Source organism: Malaclemys terrapin, chromosome 5 (genome assembly GCF_027887155.1).
Source record: "Malaclemys terrapin pileata isolate rMalTer1 chromosome 5, rMalTer1.hap1, whole genome shotgun sequence".
Classification (NCBI taxonomy): domain Eukaryota; kingdom Metazoa; phylum Chordata; order Testudines; family Emydidae; genus Malaclemys; species Malaclemys terrapin.
In genome coordinates this window covers 23052580-23079933 of record NC_071509.1, presented here as the reverse complement: position 1 = coordinate 23079933, position 27354 = coordinate 23052580, and the positions used below count along the sequence as shown (strand labels likewise).

The window sequence follows — 27354 nt, the reverse complement described above, 5'->3', positions numbered from 1 at the left end:
GGGCATGGGGGGAAGGGGATAGGGGCAGAGGAGGGGAGGGGGATGACTGGGAATGGGGAGAGGGGGACAGGGGCAGAGGAGGGGAGGGGGATGACTGGGGATGTGGGAAAGGGGGCAGAGGAGGGGAGGTGGATGACTGGGGATGGGGGAAAGGGGGCAGAGGAGGGGAGGGGGATGACTGGGGATGGGGAGAGGGGGACAGGGGCAGAGGAGGGGAGGGGGATGACTGGGGATGGGGGGAAGGGGACAGGGGCAGAGGAGGAGAGGGGAATAGCTGGGGACTGGGGGCAGGGCAGGGAGGAGGAGAGGCAAGTGACTGCTGGGGATGGAGTTATCCCTCCCCCCACAATGCTGGAAGCTCTCTGGAGTGATTTCTCTGGCATGATTGCTCGGGAGGATTGTGAAATGCCAGCCTTCATTAAAGAACTTGGGAAAGAAAACCAGCCTGAGACAGATGCTCTCGGCCTCGATGCGGTCCTCAGAACTCTGTTCCCTAAAAGTCACCTTCACCATTGCTCCACTGCACCGAGAAAAGAAATGGTCATAAAAGGTAACTTAACAAAGGGGATGAATGACAACAGAGTCAGAGTCGTGGAAACTAGCTGGGCTTTCATATGTGCAAATGGCAGCTGCCTCCTGGACCCATAGCAAGAGGGGATGTTAGCAAAGGAATTAAGCAACTCTGGAAATTCCTGTGATGGTACTAAGGTCAACAGTATCTGGTACTTTGTAGTGAAAGTTATTTCCCACGGGTACTAGCGGAGTGTGTCTGACTGTTTTGTCTTTAAACATATAAGTAAAATACTTCAGACACTTACCTTTTTGGGGGGAGGGCAGTAGGAGAATTTGACTTTGAAATGTGAACATCAAGCTTTTAGATAAATGGGCTGCGGGGTTGCCTAGTTTCATTGCAATGACACCGTTTTTCCTTTCCAGTGCGCCTTCCCAATGTTAATTTTCTTTCCTCATAATCTCACATTTCTTATGGGAGTGAATAAGGTAGCACCTACAATAAGAATACCTCCGATATCTTCCATTGAAATACTACTTTCAAAATATTGACCAGCAATAGGCCTTTGTGAATCAAACGAATACATCCTTCAACCTACTTAAGTATAGTAAAGCACTATGTAAGTGCTAAGGATGGGATTTTCAAAAACACTTAACAGAGGCAGGCACCCAATTCACATGGGAAGTCAATAGGAGATTTTGAAAATTCCACCCTAAATATTTATTATTCAGTTTGGTATGTTTATTACCATGATATTGGATCCAAGTGCTTTTTTAAAGGACACCAACAGCCCCAAACTAGAACCCACCCTTATAAAATACCATATTTTTTCAGCTGCTCTTCTAATCTTGAAAAACCTATTATCACCCAAAATGAAGCACTGAGAAAATTGCAACTTCTACTAGATTTCTTCACAGCCTCATGCTTTATACTATTGCTAAATTTTGCTTGTCTGTTCCATCCTTATGAACAAGGAGGATATTGAAATAATGCTCATCTATTTTAAGAAGAAAGTAGAAGTATGGCGGGGGGGGACACTAATTGGAGCTTCTACAGAAATAGGCCAAACAAAAACACAGCTGGCAGTGTAGGTGTAATTGTAGATTTACAAAGCTTGACAATAGCCTTTGAAAGTACAGAACTTAAAAAGGACATCTGCAGCAGTAGAATCTGACGTGGCTTGTAAGATTTTCAAAGCAACTTGGGTCTCTCTGTCTCTTTCAGACTAACCGTGTTGTTTAATAATCCTGGCATTTAGGGTTGCCAATCCTCCAGGATTGTCCAGGAGTCTCCAGGAATTAAAGATTAATCTTGAAAGATTGTCATATGATGAAACCTCCAGAAATACGTCCAACCAAAATTGGCAACCCTACCTGGCATGGAATTTTAAGCTTTCCTGAACAGACACATATAGTAATATGTTCTATTCACAGACAATCTTACTTTTTATGACCCTAATCCTGCAATGTATCCATTCAGAGTGGATCTTTACACCTGTGTGAATCCCATTGAAAAAATATACAGGGTGTGGATTGAATTCTATTACTGGTCCTTGGGAAGGAACCTAAATCCAAAAGCGAGTAAAGTAACTGATCTAAGGCACCAACACTGATAGCTACCTTGAAATACTCAAATGTCTTGGAATTCTTACTCAATACCTTTTCTGAAACCATTTACAGTGTGTATTGTACTTCTGAATAATTTTTTGAGAATGGAAGGAAAAATCACTTATCTCGTGTATTTATTAGTCAACAGCCCTGTGTCTGTTGTTTTAAAACTCCTCCCAGGGGATTCCACCCATATGGAATAGCTTGGTAGACATGTTACAAAAAATAAAATGATTTTGGAACATTCAGGTTAGAATGGGCTTATATAGCCTCACATCAGACAGGGAACTGGGTAAAGATGGATTAAGTTTATTAAGGTCATGCTTACCAAATCCAGTGCTGTACAAAAGTGCAGTGCTATCTAAATGTGTCCACACTAGTCACACCCTTTTCCTGATCCTCATTCCTTGCTCGCACAGAACTGCTGTTGAAATCAGTGGGAATTTTGATTGCCTAAGGAATGTAAGCGTAGGCCCTGACTGCCTATTTGGTGCCCTGTGACTGTGTTGTTGTGTTGGAATGCATGCTTTGATGAAAATAAATAGAAAAGGACAAGCAAACATTGACTTATTTTGTATTTCTGCCATCTGAAGGGTATTGGAGAAATTAAACCGCAAAATGTTTGCTACAGGATACTCTTGTGGTTACCTTTTATAAATTAATAATGCCAATGTAGACCAATAACAGCAGTTATAATTCTTTTATAGCAATGCCATATGGAACATATTAAGCAATTTAGGGTTATTTTATAGGAGGCCATATGGATTTATTGAAGATGTGGGAGGTAAAATCAATAGCATGTGAGGACTAGTTTATATCATGCTATATTTATGGTCTGCTTCCCTCCTCTTTGTTTTTCCTTGATAGGAAGTTTAAATGAAATACTGTTTTAAGTTCTGTAGGAGTTAACCATGGTATGCACATGATTCATTTTAGAAAATGAGACTTGATAGCTAGATGGTGCAGGCATTTCAGGGCCCGATCCGTAGCTGGTGTAAGTCAGCATAGCTCCATTGACTCTGTTTTGGGACCGTATTCTAACTGACATCAAGATTATAAATGTCATTGGACCGGTAAAATGGTGGTTGGATTTTATTCAGTTTCCTTTTGATTTAGAAAATAACACTAAGGAACTTGCTTTCTGCTAGCCGAAGTCATCCAGAAGTGTCGTCTGGCTATTTGTGTGCTGTCTGCTTGTACTCAGAAGGTTGTGTTAAGCGCAAGGAGTGAGGTTTAAGAACACTAGGACATGCGATTTGACTACAAAAAAAGGAAAATTAATTAAAGCTAGCCTTGTACAGTATATGTTAACAAGATTTCAATCAATGGCCAGATTATTTGACATCTCCCATTCTTGCATTAACAAGGAAAAATGGTGTGTGAAAGTTTTGTCCAGCGTCGCCCACAGAAAGTACAGTTTGGGAGCTGTGCGGTTATGCTTCCTCAGTGCTGTGTGTGTAATTAAGTGTCCAAGTGCTGCATTGTGCCTTTCAGAGCTTTTTTTGGACACTGAGCTGAGTATCTATCCCAAGTACAGCTGCTGCCGCTGATTCATTTTACTGGTGAGGTTTTGACTACTTACCTTGCAAAGAATCCCAAAGATCGCTGCTTGCAGTTAAACACAAGGAGGCAGTTGTGATTGCTACAGATGCAGAATACAGCAGCCCATCGTACTGCACTTCGTCAGAAGGAAGTTATTTTTTGAGTGAAAGAAGAAATGCTAACTTACCAAAAACCAAACAAGGCTCCTGCACCTGAAATGTATGACTGGTGCTGTTGGAGATGGTATTCGAGGGGAAGATGGGAATAGCTGGCTTTTACATTAATGTTTTATGATCACAAAAAACAAACAACAAGTTATATATAAAATTATATGTGATATCTATCCTTCCGCCTCCATTTAATGCCACTTGTTTTCTTAGACCCATATCCTTCAGACACTTGGCACATACATAAGTTTGCTCATGTGGGTACTCAATAAGAGTATTGGAGCCAATAGGACTGGTCAGATGTCAGTATTTGTAAGATCACGGCATTAGGTCAGAGGCTAAAAAGTAGATTGAAATGAGAGGGTAGAGCTCTCACTGCTCTAACCGAGGGGAGCGGGAGTGTGGGGGAGCATTGCTCACTGAAGTTGGGGAGAAGAGAGTACTCCTCTCTGATTTTGGTCCTTCCCTCTTACTTTAACCCTTGCCTTGCTCCATAGTCCTGCAAACAAAACTTCAGCTGAAACCCTGCACAAGGCCAGCTCGGAGATCGAATGGGTTCCCTTTGGGGCAGGGCCTTGTCTTTATGTGTTTGTATAGCACCTAGCCCAATTGGGGGATCTGGATATTACTACAGTTGAAATATAATAGTAGTATTTTTTACAGTTTTGAACAGGTTAGTTCACAAAATTGTTGATAGGTATCTTCCTGCTCTTTTGCATTACAACAGCTATGTGCCGCCCTGGGTAGTTGTATCTCCGTTAATTTGGAATTTACTTTCCAGGCTTCCAATTTTAAAGAGACAGTGAGTAGCAATGTTATGGTGGTACATGACTTTCAGTAATAGATATCTGGCCATATATTTATTACACCACATGGTCCCTTAGAAATCAACGAACATGTTTTAGAGTTAAGCACACATGTAAGTCTCTGCAGGATCAGGGCCTTAGAAATGCTGTAAAATATCTTGCAATAATATGCACAGTATTGCAAACTGTATAAAGAATCAGTAGTTTTAGATGGCAGAGCTGTTTCTTACACTACACCTCTCCTGAGCATTAGGGAGCATTAGGTTCCTATCTCTGCATTTAAATACAGCTTGCTTCTCTAAGTTGTGCTATGGCATAAGCAGCAAAATACTGGCTTCTTATTTTGCGTGGCTTAGAATTACCCAAGTTTCTAAACAACATAATAGTTTGAGCCAATAATATTCCACAGTTTACAAATCTTTTCAGATACCTTTAATGGGACTGTGACCTTTCTGCCATTGGAGGAAAATGATGAAGGAAAATATCAGATTAAGAAGTGCAACATTTATCAAATTCGACTTACACACACTAAAGATGATGAATGGTGAGTGTTGGGGAGAGAGAGGGGAAGCAAACCTCTGCACTGGCCTAAGATGACACCATCCTCTTCTATAATGTGTCTGGATGGTTTGATTTGTGTTATATAGGGCCCGATTTATGTGATGAAGAGTCCCCTGCTCCTTATTTAAGATATGATCGTCCTATGGCAGTATGTGCACACCTGAATCCATTCACTTGATCTAAAATTGTTAGCTCACTGTTCTCAGAGACCTGAACTGAGTGCATTCTTCTTAGCTAGGGCTTGATCCTGCTCCTTTGAAGGCAATGGGAATTTCACATTGACTTTAATGGGGGAAGGATCAATCCCTCAGATCCTTATTGAGTGAATCATACTGTGGATCACGGTCTCATCCTGCCGTAATAGAAAAGTAACCTTTTCATTTAATCAATTCTGCTTTCTTTTTATAATTGCTAGATATTAAATGTTTATCAGTTAATTGAAAAATCTCAAATTTGTATCTGTACAACTAAGCCTGTTCCAGTTTTGCATGGATAGGATTATGAATCGTGCCATCTGACTTCCTTAAAAATGTTTATAATCTGGTCACAGAGTCACTTCTGAAGTCTACACAGCATAAAGTTAAGCACTTGTGTGTGTGCAGTATCAGGGTCAAAGTTGGAGATTTCTCCAAGTTGGGACATGGTATTCTAAAATCGTGAAAATTAAACTTGGGGAATGCCTGATTGATCACCCAAGGCACAGTCTTGCAAGGTGCTGAGCACTCTAGTCCTGATGCCACAAAGCCGCTTTGCATTTAAATGTGTAAGTAGTCCCATTGACTACTCACATGCTTAAAGTTAAGCATGTGTTTAAGTGCTTTGCTGGATCAGGGCCAGAGAGCTGAGCCGTCTTGCAGTGTCATGTCCTTAGTCTACCCCTCGGCCAATGCTGCAGTGTTACATACAGTACAGCCATGTGTAACGTCTGGTTTAGCTTTAAATGCCTTAAACCAGTGGTTCCCAAACTTTTCAGCATCACTCCCCCTTTTTAATTTTCGAGAAACCCTCACAATCCCCCACCTCTCCTTTACCATCATCCAACCCTCCCTGATCCTTGTCCCCTGACCGCCCCCTCCCGGGACCCCCTGTCCCTAACCGCCCCCCTGGAACCCCACTCTCTATCCAACCCCCCCTGCTCCTTGTCCCCTGACCGCCCCCTCCCGGGACCCCCCGTGCCCCCCAGAACCCCACCCCCTATCCAACCTCCCCTGCACCCTGTCTCCTGACTGCCCCAACCCCTATCCACGCCCCAACCCCTATCCACACCCCTACCCCCTGACAGGACTCCCATGGCTATCCAACCCCCCCCCCCCCCGCCCCATCTCCTGACTGCCCCCCCAGAACCACCGCCCCATCCAACCACTCCCTGTCTCCTGACTGCCCCCCGGGACCTCCTGCCCCTTATCCAACCTCCCCGCTCCTCGCCTCCTTACCAGGCCACTCAGAGCGGCAGGACAGGGTTATTGGAAAGCCTGGGATGTGGGCAGGGGCAAGCTGCGCTGCCTGCGCGGCAGCGTGGCTGTGGGGGATGGGGGACAGGAGTGGAGGGGCCAGGGGCTAGCTTCCGCGGCCGGGAGCTCAAGGGCCGGGCAGCCTCGTGCCCCCCTTGGAATTTCTTCACTCCCTCCCAGGTGGGCACGCCCCCCAGTTTGGGAACCAATGCCTTAAACAATGGGAATTCTACCACATCATCTGGGAGGTTCTTCTACTGCTGAACAGAATTCATTGCTAAGATGTTTTCTCTTTTACTCATTCTGTTTTCTGTTGTTTTCATGTATTACCTAGTTGTTTCTTGTTCTATCCCCTGGACCTCCCTGAATATCTCATTTTCCTCTTGGATCTTTATACCCTTCACATAATTTTGTAATGTTATCAAATCTCCTGCATAGGCCCCAACCCCACAAACAGTTATGTGATTAACATGATGCACATGAATAGTCCTCTTGAAGCCAATGGGGCAATTGAAGTGAGCAAAGTTATGTATGTACTTAAGTGTTTTCAGGATTGGTGTCCTAGTCTCCAGATAGCCAAGCTATAAATATCAATTCTTTTGAACTTTCCTGGTATGTCAATTCCTTTCTTCAATACACAGAGTGGGATTTTCAAAAGCACTCAGCATTGGGAGCCACTAACTACAATGGGAGCAGTTAGGCCAATGCTGAATGCTTTTGAAAATCCTGCCCTATGATGTATGCAAAAGATAAATGTAATAAAGCTTGTGTTTAAAGTGGCTTCTGCTGTTTTTTTCTCTTGAATGAGCCTTTAGTTTAATCATTGACATACACTGTATTTATTCATATTTCTTATATTTTTAAAGGTCTGTGTCTATTTTAACTTCATCTCCAGAAAACTGGGTCGCAGATGGAATAGTATACCCCAAAAGAACGTGGCTTGGAAATGAACTATTGTCCAAACTGGCTAAATGGTCCACTGAGGAAAAGCAGAATGAGTTTAAAAGTACACTCTCACTCATTTCTGTGGCTAAATACAGCAGGGTTTATCAAGAGCTAAAAAAAAAATACAAAGAAATGGTAAAGGTAAGTGTGGCGATAAAATCTAGACTCCCATTCTCTCATAGTGTTTTCTGCTTCCTAGTGAGACTGTGGTCTTAGTTAAAAGAGGAGAAATCTATTTGAAAATCATTAAATTAAAATTTGTTCTTGATTTTAAAGTTCCCTGTGTATGTGAAGAGAGTTCAACGTTATTTCATAGTGTTGGTGGTGGTTATGAGTCAAATTGAAATCTGCACTTGTAATTTGTAACTAGGAGAAAATGACGAGCACGATAGTATCTGAGGTGCACAGCCTTGATGTGCTTCCGATGACATTTTCAAAAGCAAGGCTGACTGACTTAGGAGCCTATGTCCAGTTTTTCAAAAGTGAATTACGCACGTAGGAGTCTAAATCTCACTGAAAGTCATTGTTGCCTTAGGTGCTTAAATACCTCTGACAACCTGGCTCTAAGGGCTGGTCCACATTAACCCCCCCAGTTCGAACTAAGATACGCAACTTCAGCTACGTGAATAACCACCTCTATATTGGTGCACCTAACAAAATTAATTCTGCACATGGATGTAAAAAATTAGAGGGAACATTGATAGGCACTGCTGTAATACAAATAATAATCTTTCCAATGTGAGACATAGCCATACCAATGGATGTGAACTTTCCTGAGACATAATAAGCAGACCAGTGCACCTGCAATGTACTAGAGAACATGTGGTGGGATTTGTTCAGTGTGATTTGCACATATACAACCATAACTGGTCCCGAAACTTACCTTGACTGACTGACTGCAGATGTTCTCTGTCCTAGTGTGCGTACACCAGTTAGTTTATTGTGTGACTCTCAAAAATGTATGCAGTCTCATATTGCTTATCATGGAGTAAGTTTTTTTTTTTTTTTTTTTCCAATTAATGGGAAGGTTAGAATTCCGTAATGTTCAGAGATAGTCACCCCATCTTCAACCTATCAAAGCCAATCTAGTTGAGCATGTTCTTTAAAGAGATGCAGTTAAAATGACAAAGCAATTTGGTAATTTTACCTCTGTTTATCTGAAGGTGTGGCCTGAAGTAACAGATCCTGAAAAATTTGTATATGAAGATGTTGCCATTGCTACTTATCTGCTGGTAAGTGACTGCTCAGCCTAAGGCCATTGCAGAGAAACTAAATGAATTATTTGCATCAGTCTTCATGGCTGAGGATGTGAGGAAAATTCCCAAACCTGAGCCATTCTTTTTAGGTGACAAATCTGAGGAACTGTCGCAGATTGAGGTGTCGTTAGAGGAAGTTTAGGAACAAATTGATAAACTAAATAGTAATAAGTCACCAGGACCAGATGAGACTTCTGAAGGAACTCAAATGTGAAATTGCAGAACTACTATCATTTAAATCAGCTTCTGTACCTGGAAGATAGCTAATGTGATGCCAATTTTTAAAAATGGCTCCAGAGGTGATCCCGGCAATTACAGGCTGGTAAGTCTGATGTCAGTACCAAGCAAACTGGTTGAAACTATAGTAAAGAACAAAATTGTCAGACACCTACTTGAACATAATTTGTTGGGGAAGAGTCAAGATGGTTTGTAAAGGGAAATCATGCTTCACCAATCTACTAGATTTTTTTTTAGGAGGTCAACAAGCATGTGGACAAGGGGGATCCAGTGGATATAGTGTACTGAGATTTTCAGAAAGCTTTTAACAAGGTCCCTCACCAAAGTCTCTTAAGCAAAGTAAACTGTCATGGGATAAGAGGGAAGGTCCTCTCCTGGATTGGTAACTGGTTAAAAGATAGGAATCAAACGGTAGGAATAAATGGTCAGTTTTCAGAATGGAGAGGTAAATAGTCGTGTCCCCCAGGGGTCTGTACTGGGACCGTCCTATTCAACATATTCATAAATGATCTGGAAAAGGGGGTAAACAGTAAGGTGGCAAAATTTGCAGATGATATGATACAAAACTACTCAAGATAGTTAAGTCCCAGGCAGACTGCGAAGAGCTATAAAAGGATCTCTCAAAACTGGGCAACTGGGCAACAAAATGCCAGATGAAATTCAGCATTGATAAATGCAAAGTAATGCACATTGGAAAACATAATCCTATCTATACATATAAAATGATGGTCTAAATTATCTGTTACCACTCAAAAAAGAGATCTTGGAGTCATTTTGGATAGTTCTCTGAAAATATCCACTCAATGTGCAGTGGCAGTCAAAAAAGCAAACAGAATGTTGGGAATCGTTAAGAAAGGAATAGCTAATAAGAAAATATCATATTGCCGCTATATAAATCCATGGTATGCCCACATCTTGAATACTGCATGCAGATGTGGTCGCCCCATCTCAAAAAAGAAATATATTGGAATTAGAAAAGGTTCAGAAAAGGGCAACAAAAATTATTAGGGGTATGAAACGGCTAAAGAGTTCCACAGGTTGTGTGAAGAAATACTTCCATTCGTTTTAAACCTGCTGCCTATTCATTTCATATGGTGACCCCTAGTTCTTGTGTTATGACAATGAAAAAACAACACTTTCAAATTTACTTTCTTCACACCAGTAATAATTTTATATATCTCTATCATATCCCCCCTTAGTCTCCTCTTTTCCAAGCTGAAAAAGTCCCAGCCTCTTTAATCTCTCCTCATATGGGACCCGTTCCAAACCCCTAATCATTTTAGTTGCCCTTCTATGAACCTTTTCTAGTGCCAGTATAAGAAAAAGAAATTCAGGGCCACATTTTCAAAGGTATTTAGGCATCTAAAAATGCAAATTGGCGCCTACATGGATTTCTCTGGATCTTTAAGCACCTAAATACCTTTGAAAATCTGTCCTTAAATTACTTAGGCTCCTAAGTCACTGAGGCATTTTTAACATTTTCTGAGGAAGTCTAAATGCCCTAGACTGCTCTGAAAATCTCAGTCATAACCTCTGTGATTCAACTTCTTCATCTGTAAAATAAAATATTACACTGGTCTACAATTTTTGAGAAGTCGTCTGCTTCAGAGATAAAATGTGCTATTTATTATATATTTTGATGTGCTGGATTCAAATATGACAATTAAAACAACTGATTGGCTACTGTTTCTAAGATATTTAAGTTTTTACATTTTATGTCTATGTATATTGTGTAGATAGTAGAGTTTTAATCATAAATTGTAAACCTAGGTCTTTTAATATGTTTATGGTTGCTTTACATGATAATATTTCACCTGTCCTGTTTATGTAACACTTTAAAAATCAGCAAAAGGGTTATATACATACAATTTATTATGAAACAAAAGGCAAAAACTATTATGTACATAGTTTAGTCCTATTCAGTGTCTACTCGGCGCTTTTTGGCTTGTCTCTTGTATTCATTAAATGGAGCATCTCTTGTCACTGTCCAGCAATAGTCTGCAAGCATTGATGGGCTCCATTTGCCCTGATAGCGTTTCTCCATTGTTGCAGTGTCCTGGTGAAATCGCTCGCGGTGCTCGTCACTCACTGCTCCGCAGTTCGGTGGAAAAAAATCTAAATGAGAGTGCAAAAAATGTATCTTTAGAGACATGTTGCAACCAAGGCTTCTGTATGCCTTGAGAAGGTTTTCCACCAACAACCTGTAGTCGTCTGCCTTGTTGTTTCTGAGAAAATGTATTGCCACTAACTGGAAGGCTTTCCATGCCGTCTTTTCCTTGCCACGCAGTGCATGGCCAAATGCATCATCTCGAAGAAGTTCACGAATCTGAGGACCAACAAAGACACCTTCCTTTATCTTAGCTTCACTTAACCTTGGAAATTTTCCACGGAGGTACTTGAAAGCTGCTTGTGTTTTGTCAATGGCCTTGACAAAGTTCTTCATCAGACCCAGTGATGTGTAAGGGTGGTAACAAAATCTTCCTTGATTCAACAAGTGGTGGATGCTGAACACTTTTCCTCCCAGACTCCAATGACTGTCGGAGTGGCCAGTCTTTCTTGATGTAGTGGGAATCTCTTCCACGATTATCCCATTCGCAGAGAAAACAGCAGTACTTTGTGTATCCAGTCTGCAGACCAAGCAAGCGAGCAGCAACCTTCAAATTGCCACAAAGCTGCCACTGATGTTGGTCATAATTTATGCACCTCAAAACTTGTTTCATGTTGTCATAGGTTTCCTTCATATGGACTGCATGACCAACTGGAATTGATGGCAAAACACTGCCATTATGCAGTAAAACAGCTTTAAGACTCGTCTTCGATGAATCAATGAACAGTCTCCACTCATCTGGATCGTGAATAATGTTGAGGGCTGCCATCACACCATCGATGTTGTTGCAGGCTACAAGATCACCTTCCACGAAGAAGAATGGGCCCCCTTGCCATAGTATCTCAGCGCCTCATGCTCTTTAATGTTATTTATGCTCACAACAGCCCTGTGAGGTAGCTACATTTTACAGATGGGGAACTGAAGCACTAAGTGACTTGTCCAACGTTACACAGGAAGTCAGTGGAAGAGCAGGGCATTAAACCCAGATCTCCTAGCGCTAGTGCCTTAATCACTTAAAACCATTCTTCCTCTCCGTCAGTGCACCTGGCCATTAACTTTTATTGTTAGCTTATGCAACCTCCCATTTAAACTTTTTTTCTTGAAAATGTATTATGCGCTCCCACTTGCAAACCCTTATTCATGTGAGTAGTTCTTACTCACAGGAGAAGATCCATTGAAGTCCATATCTCTACTCATGTGAATAAGAGTTGCAGGAATGGGCCACAAATACTTTAGTCATTGAGAAAATGCTCTGAGAGATTAAAATTTGTTTTAATTTTTGTCTTTGCTTAGATCCTTTGGGAAGAAGAGAGAGCAGAAAAAGGGTTGTCTAAGAAACAGTCTTTTGTAGATCTAGGATGCGGAAATGGTCTGCTGGTTCATATTCTGAGCAATGAAGGGGTAAAAATAATCATTTTTTCAAACAAAAGTGGAGGTGTTTATTATTCTGATTCTCTTTTCCTTTATCTGGCATGTTTGATAGCTGGAATGCACTTCATTAATGTCACTAAAGCAAGGGTTTGAATCTCTGAAATTATCAGGGGAAAAAAAAAAGAAATGATTAGAAGCTTTTTGTTAGTATAAGTGGTTCTCCGTTAAATGAACTTGTTTCCTGCTCAAGTCTAATGTAGAAGAAAAGAAAAAAAAAAATTTAATTATGCAGCCTAACCATGCTATGGGTATAGAAAGATGGGAAATAACTTAAAATCAACAAAAACTTCAGGGTCCTGAAATGAAATCTTTTTTGTAATCTGTTAATCATCAAAGCCACAGTGGGCCGGGGCTTTAAAATGGAGTTTGTTTGACTGCATCAAAAAAGGAAACTAGGTAATATAGTGTGTACTAAACGTATCGGAGACTGTACTTTATGGCACAGTTTGTGGGTTTAGTTGTTGCCTGTACTGCCTTTTTGGATTCATGGGGAACACTTCTGGAGTGACAGCTCTCCACACCAACTTGATCCTTGGAAAGAAAACTAACTAGCCCTGGTTCCCTTAACAGTAGTGATTAAGCTGATTTCCTTGGCAGGTGGCCTTGTTACCCTGCCATTTAACCCAGAAGGAAGTATATAACAGCTGACATTTACTGGTAGTCAGAAGATTAAATGAGCCAGAGAACCTATGCTCTGGATTTAATTTTGCTTCTGTAATTTGTATCTCAGAGGAAGAGAAGTTAGTATTGAAGCCAAAGTCCTCCAATTCCGCAAAGCTACAAGATATTTTTCCGTATCACGACAAATGGTCATATAATTGTGAAAAAGACTGCCAGTACATGGTGCTTGTGTGCATGGAGCATAACAAAGTGTAGGTCCTCGAGGCTGATTTTTATCAGAAATGTTTGATGCAGACAAAAATTTTAAAGAACAGTTCTATGTGATACAACAAAATCCCATGAATTTTAGTGTCTGGCTGTTTCATCTCAGCACATTTTCTTCATAGTTTTTAAGAAATATTTGAAAAGGAAGTTAATGGTTATTAAAAAAATATTTATAGGACTTTAGGCATTTCATGAAAAACGTTTTTAAATTTCATGGAAATGTTTATTTCATTGATCGGTGTAACATGGGACTCTCAAACTAAAAGTCAAGTTGGTAATTTATTCCTTGTTTCTTAGCTTAGCATGCAGCCATAGCACCTCATGGTGAGATCTTGTCAGATACATGCTAAACAAGTTTGGTCAGAGTCAGTACTTGGATGGCAAAGGAACAGTTTTGTGCTGTAGGAAGTGGTGTTTGGGAATGATTCAATGGATGAGTCAGAGATGAGATGGCTATCCAAAATTCTGACTATTTATGCTCAGACAGAGAACCAGGGCATTTCCCAAACAGGCATCAACCATCATGTCCAGGTCCAGTTCCAAATTGGGTAATTATATTCAGACTACCTACGTTTCCCCTGCTCTTTCCATTTGACATGATATTCCGGTTCTAACCCCATCGGTTGCGCAGTGCTGCTGTGTTTCACAGAGGTGGCTGCATGTCAGTGTGGATCAAGTTATCCCTGTATTTAGTTTGTATCTTGATTTGGTAAGGGTGTATGAAGTTTTGAGATGAAAGACTTATAAATACAAGGTATTATGTTTTATTTTTTAACCAATTATTAATCCAAATATTTCAGTACCCAGGTAGGGGAATTGATGTCAGAAGAAGAAAAATATGGGACATGTATGGACCACAAACACATTTAGAGGTATTGTAAAAATCCGACCTACAGTAACTTTATTTTTATTTATTCATCATTCATTGCTTCAAATTATTTAATTTGGCATGAATATATGAGTACTGTTCTGTCAGCTGCAGTGTGATGGTTCAACATAGTCAGTTTGTAGGTTGTTGGCAAGGAAGTTTGGGGTTAGGATGGTTGTTTCATATTGTATCCATGCATATGCTCAATTTCCCCCCAGTGGTCAGTTATAAGAACCAGCATAGGTAACTTCCCCACCCCACACACAAAATAAATACAATCTTTGATCTTGAAAGATCAGAGCTTATATAGTGGTGGCGCAGCAACACCACATAGCGCTATCCTCAAGGAAATCGAAGTTCAAAAGCTTTTGGCTTATTCTTGAGACGTTCATAATAGAATCACTCTGGAAATGATTCCAGCCACAATCCTCTTTTGGAGCAGCATTATTGTTCAGTCTTAAAAGGAACAATCACCTGCTATGCTTATTTTGTAATAAGCCATCACAATAATAGCCTGCAGCAAACTGGACAGGAAAATGGGTCTGAAAGAGGGATTATCTTTCAAATTCCACATTAGCATTTTTATGAGAACAGAAACAACTAGAACACAGGAACATTCACTTTCAATCCAACTGTGCATAGTCCTCTGTGTATCAAATCTTCACATTGATTGATAGTTGCCTTGTTCCTAAGTTTCCTTGTTTTCTTTTCACTAAACTCCTGAAATTGACTTTCCCTGTTTCCACTCTCTCAAAAGATCTCTAAGGTTTCCCCAGATTCAGCTGCCTTAAAAAAAACAAAAACAAAACAAAAAAACAACTCCCTATATAGTTGTGTTCTAGTTGAGGCTGTTAATTAACATATGTCAATAGTTCAGTATAACTTTTCCCCACACAGTTTAAAAAAACAGGAATTTCAATGCCAAGGGTTGATATTGGCTTCAGTCAGGCCAGCAGAGTTTATACAAGTCATGGAAGATCAAAGTGCTAATTCACTTCGGTGCCGGCATGCATCATCCCTGCTTTTCCAGTCCCCATCCTCGAGTACAGAGACGGACAGTTGTATCAAACTGTTTAGTGGCTCTCAAGTGTGGACAAATAGAGACTGAATGTGACTATCGGACCATGCAGTCCAGAGCCAGAATTTAAGCCAAGGGTTTGGAAGTAAAAAGTCTACAGCACAAGACAATGTACTATTTCAACTCCCATATACTACATCTAGTCACTTCTGAACTAATTAGTCATGTTCTATTCTCTCCTGTTACATATTAATTCATTTAGGCCCTGCCCCATGGAAGTCATTGGAAGTTTTTCCCATTCACTTTTTTGGGCTCAGGATCAGGCCACAAGGGCACCATCTTGTGCAGTGCTGAGCACCCTGAACTCTCCTGAGCGTTTTTAGGAGCTGAGAGCACTCACGGTGCTTTGCAGCATTGGACCCTTAATTGTATAGTGAAGGGACAAGAAGGAAAAGTATCTTTTCCTTTTGCCCTTTAATTTATTAGTCTTGTAGGGTTTTTTTTTAAATGTGCAAGCAATTATGTTATAGTCTTGGTTAAATGAACATAAAACGGTTACAAATATGATCATCAGCTATGGGAATTATATATAAACATTTGAAATAAATGCCTTCTAAAAGCTGTTTGGTGGAGGAGAAGATTGCGTAACCTTATTTCATCACATGCATTTGTGGCTAAGGGAATTTTAAATTACAGGGTTTGTAAAAGAAGAAACCACCTGTTCATAGCACCTTTGTGTTACCCTCAGAAGTTATTTAATTTAGCTTGATTTTTTTTGAAAGCACAACTTGTAGTATGAGAATTGCAATCTGTGGCATGCAGTGCCAATACTAAAATTATTCATGCGTGTGACAGGTGGAGTATCGCAGCACCAATCTGCTGTCAGACGTGATGAATACAAATCTGATTATGGATAATTATTTAAATGCAGAATACAGCACTGCTAATCCAGACTGTTTCAAAAATGAACAATCAAAATTAAAATAGAGTGTGGGTGGTAATTTGTTTATCAGAACATAAAGGCATTTACCAAACATTTTGGTTTAGTATATTTGGATGAGCTTACATGACGCATTTTCAGGACCGTGTGTGTGTATGCAGCATGTGTGTAAATTTACATACAGCGTGCATGCATGTAATGAAGGCATTGATAGTGATTCCAGAGTTAAGGTTGTATAGAGATTTTCATTTAAAGACGTATTAAAATTCTGTGTTCAGTTTCCATCTCTGGCCCAGTAACTCTTCAGAGGACTGTTAATTTTTCCATGGAAATTTTGAGGAAAAAATCTACTAACTTTTATGAAGAAACATTTTTTAAAATGCCTCCTTTTTAAAATGTAGCTCTCTTCCTCCCTGGTCTTTGGATTCCTCTCGTGAAATAGCCACAAACTCCAATTTTCTCTCTCTCACATGTGCTGACAGCATCTTGGATATTGGCCACTCTTGAATTTTTAAATTAAACCAATAGCAGTTCCTGCTCTTGTTCAGGATACCTTATGGAGTGTCTCCAACATTAGTTATTGCACATTCTCAATGGCAGTAGCATGAAAGAAAGGTGTCAGGTGCTGATACCTCAGTGCAGACATGCTGAGTGCTCACACAGCCCAACTCTCCCTAATTAAAGCTCTCCTCTCCCCCTCCTCAAAATCCTTGTCCCCAGCTCCCACGCACATCCTAGCAACCCCTGACTTAGTGTGTGCCAGGGGGCAGCTCCGTGATAAGTTGAAGGGGAAAAGAATAGTGGTTGTGTAGAGGTGTGAGAGGGTGTACACAGATGACATCAGGGTGAGTAGCCATGGGGGAAGAGAGGAGCAGAAGGGGTGTAGAGGGGAAAAATGGGATTTCATTTGAGGTGGACCTGGGGATGGGAAGCAGACTAGAGAAGCTGAATTCTGATGAATCATATGCTGATCTAAGGCCTGGATCCTGCAAATTGAAGTCACTGGGGCTCTCTGTGGCCACAGGAGTCTGCCCAAGCAGATTGCAAGATTGTGGTCTAAGAGGACAAGTGGCACAAGAAGAGTGGTGGGAGAGGGATACAATCAAATGTATTTAATTTTATATTTCTGTTTATGCATGTTTTTGTTGTTTTTATGGCCTCCTCTCTGTCTAGCTTTACATCTGACTTGTTTTATGTGTTTCTACTATTGCCTTATTTATGCTTTGCACCAATAAGACATCATTGCATAGCAAAAGTATTTGCTTTTGGTTCAGATCAGAAAAAAGTTGGCAGTTCACATTCGCTGTTGCTGTTCCCCTCAAATCTATTTTAGGGTTTATACTGCTGCCCTCAATGTGTCAAATACAATAATTCTAAAAAATTTGGGAACGAAATGTATTTTATTTTTTTAAGGAATGTGCAATTAGACCAGATGACAGTTATCTCTTTCCAAATGTTGACTGGCTAATAGGAAACCATTCAGATGAGCTAACGCCATGGATACCTGTAATTGCAGCTAGGTATGGAAAAAAGTTTCTGCTAATCTCTATTATATGCATGCACTGGGAGAACTGTATACTTTTGCTTCCAGTGTTCATAAAAGGATGTGGTGATCTGTGATCTCATTGCAGGACTGGGTGGGATTGGTGTTTAACAGAGCGATTGCTACTCACAAAACACTTATCTCTGTAGATAACCCATTAGGAAGCCTGAGAATTGGGTTTCTGTGTCATTTCTCCATCACAGAAAGCTGCAATAACATAGCATCTCTCCAGTTTTTGTGGCACAGGAAATCTAACTAGATTTTATTCTTAGATTTAAGTCCTAATCCTGTAAGCACTTACTATCAAGTCTAGTGCTTACTTTCCTTGAACTGTCCCACTCACTACATCCAGCAGCAAGAGTTTGCAAGCCCTGGTCCTGCCTTGGTCCTTTGGTATTAAATTAAACTGGGATGATAAATCTCTAGAGCAAACACTCAAAATAACCAGTGACTATTTCACTCAGAGGAGCACTGAAGGAAGAACATAGTTATACTGCTTGACCTAGAAGCTCTGTCACTCCATTAAAATGATGTTTATTGCTTGTATCTGAAGCGGTATTGACTGTTTCATACAGCCACTTAATAAAATTAGCTTTCTATAACTATTATTCAGTAAACAATAATCCTTCTTGCAGGTCTTCCTATTCTTGTTGCTACTTTGTACTGCCTTGTTGCTTCTTTGATTTCCATGGAAAATATAACCGAAGGCAAAGCCAGAAGACACAGTACAGAGAATATCTTGATTTTGTTACAGAAGTAGGACTGGAATGTGGCTTCAGTGTGGAAGAAGATTGCCTTAGAATTCCCTCAACAAAAAGGGTAATTTCTAATGACATTTTAAAATGCTGCCAGCTATTTATAACACATGTATGTTTGTTCATTATGCTTGTACTGGAGAGGCAGGCCACAACAGATTAGTACATAATTGCAGACAATATTTTCCATACAAAGGCTAAAATCATTCATCTGTCTCCTGCATGGTCTGTCACGTCCCACTTAGCATCACAAAAAGGGGCCTAAAGGAAGCAAAAGGGGCTGTATCATTTTATAGTGCTACATAATCATATTCATATTAGTGGAATGAAAATCTTATTGTATATCTGCTTTTCCCATATAGTCTCCTACTGCCTTTGTTTGTCCCATAGCATTTAGGTTGTTTGTCCCTTGCTGCATCCCATAAAATTCACATTGTAAGAGCCTTAAAGTAGGGACCCATTTGTAGTACTGATCCTGCAAATGGTCTTTTGGGTAGGGACTGTAAAGATCCTATAAAGCATCAAGAACACTTTTGGTGCAGTATAAATAGTAATTTTATTTATTTTTGCTAATATAGGTATGCCTCATTGGGAAGTCCAGAACATATCCACCTCTGCAAGAAGATCGAATCGATAAACAGAGAACACAGTATATTAACAACCGTCAGTCCTGCACTAGGGTCACATCAGACAAAACAGTTGGATCTAATCAGTGTGACAGCCACCATGTTGTAAACTGTGTCATTGACCAAGCAGTAGAGTTGGAGTGTGCTGCAAATGAGACCAAGACAGATGGTGACAGGGTCTGGTGGTCTGGATTTCAACCCAGAGAAAAAGTAGAACAAGTCAGGAACTGTGCTGCTCTCCCTCGGGATTTTGTAGATGTTGTGGTTTTGACCGTGGCAAGTTTACTGTTAAATGCAACCCAAGAGAAACCATGGGAACATACACTTGATGTACATTTGAACACCTGGAATAAAGGAGGTAAGATTGTTCTTAACATGTAATGTACATTTCATACAATAATGCTTGCTATTCAAATTTACAGTTTTGCCACTGCCAGTACATACCATGAAAAGTACTGTAATGCTATTTCCTATGGCAAATATACAGAATATTCTTAGGAAACTCTTTACTGCCATAATCCCTCTAATTGGTACACTAATCTTAATTAGTTGCAAAGTCATTTGCAAAAATTTCTCTGCTAACCTCCTTAGATGCCATACCATTTCGATTTTTATAATATCTATTCATACTCTATTCTTTTATCATTTGCTAGATCCTTTTTTTCACATTTAAATACTGGGTGATAGTTTTTTAAAAGTAAAAATATAGACTAACTCAATTTACATTTCATTGTTGACAATTTTAAGGCTACTTTTTGAAAGCCTGTCTGCAAATGCTTATATCTATTTCTTGATTTTAGTAATGTTTTTTTAAAACAGTTCCGCATGACATTCTCATACACAAACTAGGGAAATGTGAGATTAAATCACTATAAAGTGGGTGCAAAAGTGGTTGAAAAACTCTACTCAAAGACTAATTATCAATGGTTCACTGTCAAACTGGGGGAAATGTATCTAGTGGGGTCCTGCAGGGTTTGTCCTGGGTCTGGTACTATTCAATATTTTCATTAATGACTTGGATACTGGGGAGAGTGCTTATAAAATTTGTGGATGAAACCAAGGTGGGAGAGGTTAGCCCTTGTGATGACAGGATTAGAATTCAAAACCACTTTGACACATTGGAGAATTGGTCTGAAATCAACAAGATGCAATTCAATACAGTACTACACTTAAGAAGGAAAAATCAAATGCACAATTACAAAAGGGGAACTAACTGGCTGGCTAGGTGGTATACTGCTGAAATGACCCTGGTGGTTATAATGGATCAACCAGCAAAACATTTCTGCTACTCTGGAGAGAAACCATACAAAAGAACTCCAAAAATATCCTGTAGCTTCCTCTAACTGCAGTGCTGAGATACCATGCTGCAGTGTGTCGATTCTGCTTGTAATTATGCTGGTCTGGTGAGCTGACATTCCTTTTTTAATGGCTATATTATTGTTCGCTGCAGAAAGTCTTTCCTTGAGGGAAGTAGCAGAACATTTAGACAAAGAGACTTTAAAGAGATTAAAGAATGAATATGGAGGCCTCCAGACATTGCTCAGGAACAATCATCAGGTGTTTGAAGGTAAAGAATAGAGAGATTTTCATTGATCATCTCTTGTTTATATTTTTCTAACTTGACTTACATCTAATTGAAAGATTACTGGATTAGATCTTCAAAATACTGAGTACACTTCCTAAATGAGCAGAATTTTCCTTATATTTACTCCTATTGTATTTCCTAAAACGTCATTTCATAGAATCATAGAATATCAGGGTTGGAAGGGACCTCAAGAGGTCATCTAGTCCAACCCCCTGCTCAAAGCAGGACTAATTCCCAGATCCATTTGTAGATCTTTCCTTTGACAGGCAGGGCAGAATGATATTGATGCCTTGCTAATCAGTCAGCTGGTAGTGGATGAGCTGTGCATCTGGCATGCTTCCCTATACAGACCTTTTCCCCCTTATTCACGTGTTACTGTAGCAGGAATTCTCATCAGGATGCCACACTTGGACTAGATTGAAGAAAACTCCCTCCCCCCCCATCCCTCCCACACACAGTGGTGACAGTGTTGAAGGAAGTCAAGTGAAGATTAAGAAAGTCTTCTGGAGCATCTCATTAAGACTTAGTCTGGACTTAACAAGCACTACAGAGAAAAATGCCAACACAAAAGACAACTGGTCTAGACTAGAGCCTCTAATTATATGAGGCTGGACAGATTTATACAGGCTGCAATAGCCTGGCAGAATAGGAAGCTAACAACAAAATATTTTTTTTTTAATGTTCTGTTGATTTTCTTCGGTTTTATTTTTGCTGCTGTCATTATAGGATTTTTGTGGCATTGATGCCTAGCTGCTGAATAATACTCAAAACCAGCACTTTCAAACGTTGGTGCATAGGTTTGTATAAAGTTACTTTATAAAGAGTTTTCAGTTCTTGGATCCAATAGTCCCATGTTAGCAGAAATATGGGAGTCAACTAGCCCATGACAATTGTCCAGAGCAGGGGTCGGCAACCTTTCAGAAGTGGTGTGCCGAGTCTTCATTTATTCACTCTAATTTAAGGTTTCACGTGCCAGTAATACATTTTAACATTTTTAGGTGGTCTCTTTCTCTAAATCTATAATATATAACTAAACTATTGTTGTATGTAAAGTAAATAAGGTTTTTAAAATGTTTAAGAAGCTTCATTTAAAATTAAATTAAAATGCAGAGCCCCCCAGACTGGTGGCCAGGACCCAGGCAGTGTGAGTGCCACTGAAAATCAGCTCGCGTGCCGTCTTTGGCACACGTGCCATAGGTTGCCTACCCCTGGTCCAGAGTGTCACCAGGTACCAGTGGATTAACTGGTAGGTTGCCAGAAAATGTGTATTCTTCTTGTTTTATTGAGAGGAAGTAGATAGAAGCTTCCTGGTAGTTCCAGACTGTAGCAGTCCGGAGGAATAATATGAAAGCCCAGACAATGTTACATCTACACGAGGACTTTCTATGGTATTAGTCTTAGCCCTGGAAAGGGTTAGATGCCACAGAGGTTACAAACATGTGTGCCCTCTGTTGCTACCACCAGTGGAACTTTGTACCATCATTGGGAAAAGTGCTGGTGTTGACAAGGTCGGAGATGGGTCAGAGTTAACACCCACTGAGAAGAGGCAGTTCACACTTGTCCTGCGGGTTAATTCTGCCCTTTCTGGGGATGATCATCTTGTGGTGAAACTAGTGAAGTTCCACTACGAAGCAAGGTGGGACAGGATTTGGGACTCCCAGCAGGAGGTGAGTTCTCCTGTTTGCCTTATGCCAAGCTCCTTGGGGGCTGTCTTTATGCTACTTGAGGAGAGGAGATTTGGATATGGGGCCCGTGGAATAAGTGGGACTGGGAGCATGCTGCACCGCACCATGGGAAGGGGATGTGGGTGCTCTCTCCTTTTGTACTGGTGTGTTCTGGGACAAAGTGTCCTTCATGCCGCTCCCAATGCTAGTGCACAATCAAGGCCATTAGCAACATTGCTTGAAACAGCATTCACAGAGTTTGTGACGCAAGACTGAGTGATTGTTAGGGACATCTGGTGGCTCACTTTCTTCTTTCTGACAAAGAAGATCCAAAATGGCAGAGATGCAAAAAGAATAAGTAGCCAGGAGCTTAAAATTACAAATCTGTGCTGGCATTTTATAGTCACATATTTGGTCCAGTTTAGGACTAACATCTTGGAATAATTGAACCTGATCTTACATACTGACATCCCTCTGTTCAATTCTCTTTGAGGTTTGAGAGAGAGAGAGAGAGTAACATTAAACTGATTTCACTTTCAAGAACTGGGATAAAATGCATTCATATATATTAGCTTATCACAAGGCCAAAAAGGTACAGGAGCAGTCCCTAATTACATGGGCTAAATGGCATAAAGGCAATAGCGCCTGGAAATTTGCCAATGGTTGTTTATCTCCTCTTCCTTCTACCCTGTTTTCTTCTTCTTCCTTTCTTGTTTATCTCCTCTTCCTTCCTTCCTCTCTTTTCTTCTTCCTCTCTTGTGTATTACCCTGCTTTCTATACTTTTTTTTCCCTTATACATATAAAATTCAGTATATAGTCACAGATGTGTATGTACAGTTTCTGGCCCTGATCCTGCCCTGAGCGGTTCTCAAACGTGGGTTCTGAAGCTGAAGCCCGAATCCCACCACCCGGGGCCAAAGCTGCCCAAGGGCTTCAGCTGTGGGCATCGGGGTTCAGGTTACAGGCCCCCTGCCTTGGGCTGAAGCCCTGGGCTTTGGCTTTGCCCCTGCCCCTCTCCTCCCTCCCCCTGAGGGCTGTGGGGCTCAGGCTTTGGTCCCCCCTCCTGGAGTCATTTTTGTTGTCGGAAGGGGGTCATGGTGCAATGAAGTTTGAGAATCCCTGTGCTAGTGGATATGACCAAGGCCCTTTGTGCCTGATGCAAAACTCCATTAATTTCAGTGGAGCTCCATGCAGACACAAAGATATACTCAGATGATCAAATTGGAGGATCAGGCTCTAAATCTCTTAACTGTAGCGTGCTTTGGTGCACCATTCTCATTGCTGAAGATTCTCATTTACATAGGGTTACCATATTTTGTCCCTCCTAATGGAGGACACTCCCGGGGCCCCGCCCACGCCCCCAGCCCCGCCCCCGCCCCAACCCCGCCCCCTCCCAAAGTCTCCGCCTGCTTCCCGCGAACATTTAATTCGCGGGAAGCCTGAAGCAGGTAAGGGGGGGTGTGGGGGGCAGGAGGCGCGGCCCAGCCCAGCTCAGCCCAGGCTGGCTCCCCCGGCGGCTCCAGCCTGGGTCGGCTCGGGCCCTGGGGTGCTGGCCCCGGCCGACCACCCCCGGCGGCCCGGCGCACCCCCCGGCCCCCAGCCCCCCGGCCCGGCTCCCCGCCCCGCGGGCCCGGCCCGGCCCCCCGACCCCGGCCCGGCTCCCCGCCCCGCGGGCCCGGCCCCCCGATCCCGGCCCGGCTCCCCGACCCGCGGGCCCGGCCCGGCTCCCAGCCCCCCAGCCCCGGCTCCCCGATCCCGGCCCGGCTCCCCGACCCGCGGGCCCGGCCCGGCTCCCAGCCCCACGGGCCCGGCCCCCAGCCCCCCGGCCCGGCTCCCCGCCCCGCGGGCCCGGCCCGGCCCCGCGGGCCCGGCTCCCGGCCCGGCACCATGCCCCCGGCCCCGCACAAAGAGGCCCCGGCCGAGCCTCCCGATTTTCCCGGACATGCCCGGCTTTTGGGGATTTCCCCCCGGACGGGGATTTGAGCCCCCAAAAGCCGGACATGTCCGGGAAAATCCGGACGTATGGTAACCCTACATTTACAGATCTGAGAAAGAACACCCTGCTTTTTATTGCTAATTCATTTTTAAAAGGTGGAATAATGCAGTATGAAAAGAAAGAGAGAACATGTGCAGGATTACAATCTATAGTGTTAGGTCCTGGCAAAAAGGAGGTTTAAGCTGCAGAAAAACGTTTGGGGTAAGGCATTAGTAAAGAGGATTACTTGCAAATACCAGGTTTCTCTATATTACTTATACTCACTGTATGTGCTATAGCACCTTTTTACTTGGGGATCTTAAAACACGGTAGAAACCCTTCCTGTGATACCCTGGTGAGGTGGATACGTGACAGACTTTGCAGGTAGATGGTTGAACTGGGGCACAGAAATTTAAATGATGCTTAGCCCATAAAGCAATAGATTAGTAATATTTGTAGAGCCCTGCAAATCTGTGGATGTCCGCAGATATCTGCAGACCGTGTTTGTGGATCGCGGATCAGATGCAGATACAAATTTTGTACCCACACAGGGCTCTATATATTTGCATTCCCTTGTTCTGAAGTTGATAGTATTGTATTTATTTAAACGTCACACACCTGCACATGCTTTTGTATGATTTATTTATAAAAATCAAAATTAAATTAAAAAGATGTTAAATGACTTCCCTGAACTTACATGGTATTAAGGGAGGGTGGTGGAAGAATTAACTCCTCATTTCTAGTTTTCTCCTTTATTCAACGGACACTTCCTTCTCTATAGCAGCCTTGATCCAAAACTCAGTGAAGTCAATTGGAGTCTTTCCACTGATGACAGTGGACTTTGAATCAGGCCCCAAAAGGTTAACCTATTTGTTTGAAAATTGCCCTATGAATAAACAAAGTTGTTTTCCTTTTATAAATAGGTGTCCAGTGTTTAAAGCCAAGACTTTTCATTACAGGGCTAACTCCACCTCTTGTTTGAGTTGGGCTTTCCCAACATTTATGTATTATATATGCCATTTAAAGAGAGGGATGTTACTTTCCAGTATCTGCATCTCTTCGAGGGGTACCTCTGTATTTCTACACACAGCGTTTTATTATTTATATAAATATTTACTTGCTATACCCTGTAGGATAGTTTAGATCCTAATCCTAACCACCGTCTACAAACGAGTCAGCTCAGCACAGACTGCATAAAGTGCCCTAAAACTGTCCTATATAACAATGACAGGTTTCAGAGTCGAAGCCGTGTTAGTTTGTATCAGCAAAAAGAACAAGGAGTACTTGTGGCACCTTAGAGACTAACAAATTTATTTGGGCATAAGCTTTCGTGGGCTAAAACCCACTTCATCAGATGTAGGTTTCATTATTTATTCATTCATTCATTAGCCCACAAAAGCTTATGCCCAAATAAATTTGTTAGTCTTTAAGGTGCCACAAGGACTCCTTGTTGTTTTTGCTGTATAATAATGACATCCCTTATAAGTGGGAATATATAGTCTCCAAAGAAGATTTAATATACACTCTCAATTTGTTATGCATTTATTTCTACTCCTATACAAGTACCTATACCAGGGGTAGGCAACCTATGGCATATGTGCCGAAGGCGGCACGCGAGCTGATTTTCATTGGCACTCACACTGCCTGGGTCCTGGCCACTGGTCTGGGGGGGCTCTGCATTTTAATTTAATTTTAAATTAAGCTTCTTAAACATTTAAAAAACCTTATTTACTTTATATACAACAATAGTTTAGTTATGTATTATAGACTTATAGAAAGATTTTCTAAACGTTAAAATGTATTACTGGCACACAAAACCTTAAATCAGAGTGAATACATGAAGACTCAGCACACCACTTCTGAAAGGTTGCCAACCCCTGACCTATACAGTGCACTTTGATTTTGCCTGGTTAGCCCATTTATAGTACATATTTGTATTCACAGATGACCCCATAATTTCTAGTAATGACTTGTATGCTTGCTTTTTTTTTTTTTTAAACCCTCAGTTCTAAATGGAAGAGTTCATATTCGTGACTGGAGAGAAGAGAAACCCTCAAAGCGAACCAAGCCAGAAGTAAAACGAAGATTTTCTGCTGAAGCTTTTAAAACACGTCTCTGCTGGTTTTTCATCCACCATCCTGATGGCTGTTCTCTGACTTCTGAATCTTGTCCATATGCCCATGGGACTGAGGAGCTGAGGCAGTCTCAGATTATGAAAAAGAAAAAGCACCCATAGTAATAAAGTACTGTTGGTTACTCTTAAACAGTACAAATAAGTGGATTTCTGATTTAATTTAATGAACTGCTGAATGCATGAAGAATGTATAAGATTAAGTCTCTCTTTATTTATGTGTTCATTGTATTTATCCAGTTTCTAAGAAGTCCTTTTCTAATTTTAAGTGATTTTTTTTCCCCTTTTTTAGAGATTTTTATGGACAACTTTGAAAATGTTGAAATCCAGATGAAAATGTCCATGATTTATTTTTTTATTTTATTTTTGGTAACATCCTTAAAGTATAGGATTTTACATTTTAAAAACAGTTGTGGTCTAACTGCTCAATGGATATTATGTTTTGTTCAAACAGAAAAGTAAAACCAACTTTTGAAATCTCAGCACAGTCTTCAGGATCTTTGGCTGATTGTCTGTACAATGATGTATCCGCCTCCCCAGCAAGTCAGCCATTTTGTCATACAATGCTTGAGGCTGTCTTTCTGATAGGATGCCTGAGTGTCTTTCGGCTCATAAACAGCAGACGGGTAAAAATAAAAAGGCATCAGGGAGTGAGGAACATGGGCTTTTCCTCTACAAAAGCTAAGGGAGAGTGCCCCCGCCTCTTTGATATAGGGGAGCACCCCTTTTTCTGCTTGCTGGT

The 27354-nt window shown here is 41.3% G+C and overlaps 1 protein-coding gene across 1 annotated transcript; it reads left to right on the top strand.

The window, feature by feature from the left end:
- The first annotated feature begins 222 nt into the window (after positions 1-222).
- TRMT44 (tRNA methyltransferase 44 homolog) lies at positions 223-27094 on the top strand. The gene is made up of 11 exons (XM_054029403.1): positions 223-550; positions 5060-5177; positions 7512-7731; positions 8754-8822; positions 12484-12591; positions 14307-14378; positions 17746-17852; positions 18511-18694; positions 19209-19614; positions 20707-20823; positions 26488-27094. The coding sequence occupies exons 1-11, from the start codon at positions 223-225 to the stop codon at positions 26715-26717; spliced, it is 1959 nt and encodes a 652-aa protein (XP_053885378.1). The 3' UTR covers positions 26718-27094.
- Positions 27095-27354: the final 260 nt, after the last annotated feature.

Excerpts from the sequence above, each read along its gene's own strand:
- TRMT44 (XM_054029403.1), top strand. The coding sequence starts at position 223 with ATGACTGGGGATGGGGGGAAGGGGACAGGGGCAGAGGAGGAGAGGGGA. Across the intron at positions 551-5,059 it reads AAAAGAAATGGTCATAAAAG|ATACCTTTAATGGGACTGTG; the intron begins GTAACTTAACAA and ends AAATCTTTTCAG. Across the intron at positions 18,695-19,208 it reads GAATTCCCTCAACAAAAAGG|GTATGCCTCATTGGGAAGTC; the intron begins GTAATTTCTAAT and ends TTGCTAATATAG.